This window comes from the organism of the source record quoted next, unplaced genomic scaffold (genome assembly GCF_019419815.1).
Source record: "Pyrus x bretschneideri cultivar Hongxiangsu unplaced genomic scaffold, Pyrus_bretschneideri_v1 Contig6, whole genome shotgun sequence".
Lineage (NCBI taxonomy): Eukaryota > Viridiplantae > Streptophyta > Magnoliopsida > Rosales > Rosaceae > Pyrus > Pyrus x bretschneideri.
The window spans coordinates 5,253,996-5,257,188 of record NW_025999798.1 but is presented as its reverse complement, the minus strand read 5'-3'; the positions used below and the strand labels follow the sequence as shown (position 1 = coordinate 5,257,188).

At 35.5% G+C, this 3,193-nt stretch overlaps 1 protein-coding gene across 1 annotated transcript; it reads right to left on the bottom strand.

The window, feature by feature from the left end:
• Positions 1 to 481: 481 nt before the first annotated feature.
• LOC125471634 lies at positions 482 to 1,700 on the bottom strand. Its single transcript, XM_048572302.1, has 3 exons — positions 1,412 to 1,700; positions 1,027 to 1,255; positions 482 to 663 (listed from the first exon to the last, which is right to left on the bottom strand). Exons 1-3 carry the CDS (start codon positions 1,442 to 1,444, stop codon positions 584 to 586), a joined length of 342 nt encoding a protein of 113 aa, XP_048428259.1. The 5' UTR covers positions 1,445 to 1,700; the 3' UTR covers positions 482 to 583.
• Positions 1,701 to 3,193: the final 1,493 nt, after the last annotated feature.

Below are 3,193 nucleotides of genomic sequence, written 5' to 3'. Positions count from 1 at the left end.
AATGAAATTTTTTCATGGAATAATCAAAATGATTGACGACAGACCAAACTAGGCAACCATTTCTATCGATTATAGATCTCAAAAACCATAGTGAGAAGTCATATCAATCTTAGAAACTATTTTGACTAAAAAAACCCAACCAATTATTCTCGAATCATTCTGATATCGTTCTCATAAAAGATAAGTAAACAAGTCATGAATGGAATCAAATCCTAAAACTTATTTTAATCTTCCACATTTGTCCATCTCCCTTGTCGCTTGGGCTAACTTGAAGGGCTTTCCAACAAGCATAGAAGATGCACAAACTTCTCAAGTATGTAGTTTCCCAAAAAAAAAAAAAAGCTTCTCAAGTATGTTGTCATTGTTTAGTCCGTCAGCTACTCTCTGGGGCTGTGGGAGTTTGCAGTGCCTTTCCTTTTCCCCCAATTTAAATACCCTCCAAGTTCAATTAACAATTCCTTACCAATATACAAAAAAAATGTTAAGCAATAACTGAATGTACTTCTTGGAATATTATTGAGGTTGAACGTTTAACAACAAAAAGCTTAACATAGAAATTCATGGAATTGGAGTGAAACTGAATCTAATCATACAGAGAAGCTGCAGGTGTTTCATGTTTGGCTTCAGAAGCACAATTACACACACACACAAAGTGCCGCACAACTGCAAAAAATAGTAAACAACAAGAGGGGACGACATCAATCATAAAAGAAAACCAATACTTTTATTTCAATCATTCAAAGTAATGCATCAAATTCTCAAGGGCAACAAGGCATTCGGTTGAAATAATCCAATGATCAACGCTAGAAAAACTCAAACTCAATATTATTTTAGAGAAAAATACGGTTTACTTTTGTTAAGGGGCACCAAAGAAATTTCACAACTAAAAATCAATCGGAGTGATAGATATGCGAGAGAACACTAATTTATGCAGTTGAAGCACAAAAGATGTAACCAATTTGATGCGTGATTAGTAGAAAGTAAATTGGGCGCCATAAAACCAAAGATATGGATGAAAAGACTCACAGGCCATTAAGGAGGGAAGAGCAGCCATCGTATTCGTGGTATCGGCGAAGAGGAGGCGGGGCAGCTGAAAGTGGCGATTGGTAGCCTTCATAGAAGTAACCCTGATATCCATTTTCATGATGATGGGGAGGCGGAAAAGGTCCTGGACCAGGAGGATAGGGATCTGGGAATCCCGGGCGTGGCGGTGGAGGTGGAAAGTCATTAGGCGGAGAATACTCCAGCGGATACCCTGAAATTCCATTGTCCCACCACCACCAAAGAATTTTTAAAAATTGAAACAATTAATAATTTATTTCAACTAAACCAAACAAACCAGGCAAATAAATCAATTAAATCAAACAAACAAATGGGGGGAAAATTAATTTGGGATTGGCAGGTGACTTGCCTGGTGGAGGATGATGCTGCTCATGTTGAACATGGACAAACGTTGTAACTCATTGTCTTTGCTTAATCCAATCGTAGAAGATGACTAGAATAAACCAACAGCGCCATCAATATTCAGCACTACTACATCATCCGTCGGTAATGAGTCGGTTGAAAAAAAGATTGACACTTTGCGAAGGCATAGCTCTCCAACTGTCATCCTCCATGCATTACCCTTTTTGGAAGGATCGCAACTGGCAGCTGACCCAATTTACAGCGGAAATAAACGTGACAAAGTGCACTTTTCCCCTAAATATCATGTCATCCACATCCATGTCTTTTGACTTGGATAATATCTTCCCCATCCTTAAAAAGGAGAGATCTTTTCTGTGTGATCGGATCACATAGATGGTGGGATGGTGTTAAAAAAAAAAAATAAACAACTTAAAAATAAATTTTTGTTGTTACGTGAAATATTACTCGTGTTTAGAACATAATAAAACATCTTTCCTTAGGAAGACATCCTTGCTCGTTGCTCCTTCACATTGTTGCCCAATTTATATGTTCGAGGAAATTAACTGTAACAAATAACCATGATTTTATTGTTTTGAATTCATATAAAATAACGAGTCTTCAAAATGGAGGATGAAATGTTGTCTTTTTGGTCTCTCAAATAGTGGATTGCCGTGACAAAACTCGCAGTTAGTCCTTTTAAAAAAAAAAAATATATTTTTTTTAATTTAGAAATGATCTTGGGATCATTTGATAAAGAAAAATAGTTCAAATTAATATGACAATTATCAATGTATTAAAAGACGAAGGCGTAGACGAGGCGTTCTACGGATAGGCCTGCCTAGGCGAAAGCTTTGAGGGTGAGGCGAAGCCTCACGAGACTTAAGATTTTTAGTATAAACTATATATAATTACATATATTATATAATATTTTGGTGGAATACTTAAAAGTCGTAGAAGAAAAAACAAGAATAAATTTTTAAGAAAGAAAAAAAAAATATAGCATTACACAAAAACAAAAACAAATAAATACTTATTTTTCTTGCTGGCCACTTACTTATTAAGGAATATAAAGTTATAGCATATTTTTATAGAAATGAGTCTTTAGAAATCTAAAAAATAATATTAAATTTTATAAATATGTTGGAAGAATATGCGTTGGGATGCTGGAAGTTGGAAGTTGGGATGCTGGACGGCTGAAAGTCACTTTAAAGAGAAAAAGAATCAACCAAAAAAATAATATTAAAAAAAATAAAAAGTAAGCAAATGAAAAGCACATCAAACGACGCCGTGCTATTCAACTTTTTCAAGCAGCATTGCTGCGTCTGTAACTTCCATATTCAACCGAAAATTTTCAAATTCCAGCAGCTCTTACACAAAAACGATGCCTAATTGACCGCCTTAGGCAAGCCTCGATCACGTCTAGGCGAGTTTTCGCCTTCTCTCATTGGGCAGAGGTGATTTCATCGACGCCCCGCCTTCGAAGCCGCCTAGGCGTGCCTCAGGGCGCTTTTTTTTTAAAACATTGACAATTATAGAATGAAATGATATCAATTTAGTAAAAATTAGAGAAAGTATTATGTGTTGCCGTCCTAATTTAGTTAGGAATGTGATTGTTGAGATTCTATAGTTTCTTTGAGATAGTGTCTTATTTTTGTTGTAATACCTAAAGGGTAAAGAATTTACATAATGACAAAATGGATTGAGATCAGACACATCTCATAATTCATTAAATTTCTCTCTGCGTTATTGTACCCTCTCTCTTTATAATTCTTCAGTTAAATAGGGCTAC

What these genes read in the sequence shown, in the direction of transcription:
- LOC125471634 (XM_048572302.1), bottom strand. Translation starts at nt 1,444, where the DNA reads ATGTTCAACATGAGCAGCATCATCCTCCACCAG. An exon ending in GCAGCATCATCCTCCACCAG is followed by an intron (nt 1,256 to 1,411) that starts GCAAGTCACCTG and finishes ATGGAATTTCAG; the next exon opens with GGTATCCGCTGGAGTATTCT. An exon ending in TCTTCCCTCCTTAATGGCCT is followed by an intron (nt 664 to 1,026) that starts GTGAGTCTTTTC and finishes TATTTTTTGCAG; the next exon opens with TTGTGCGGCACTTTGTGTGT.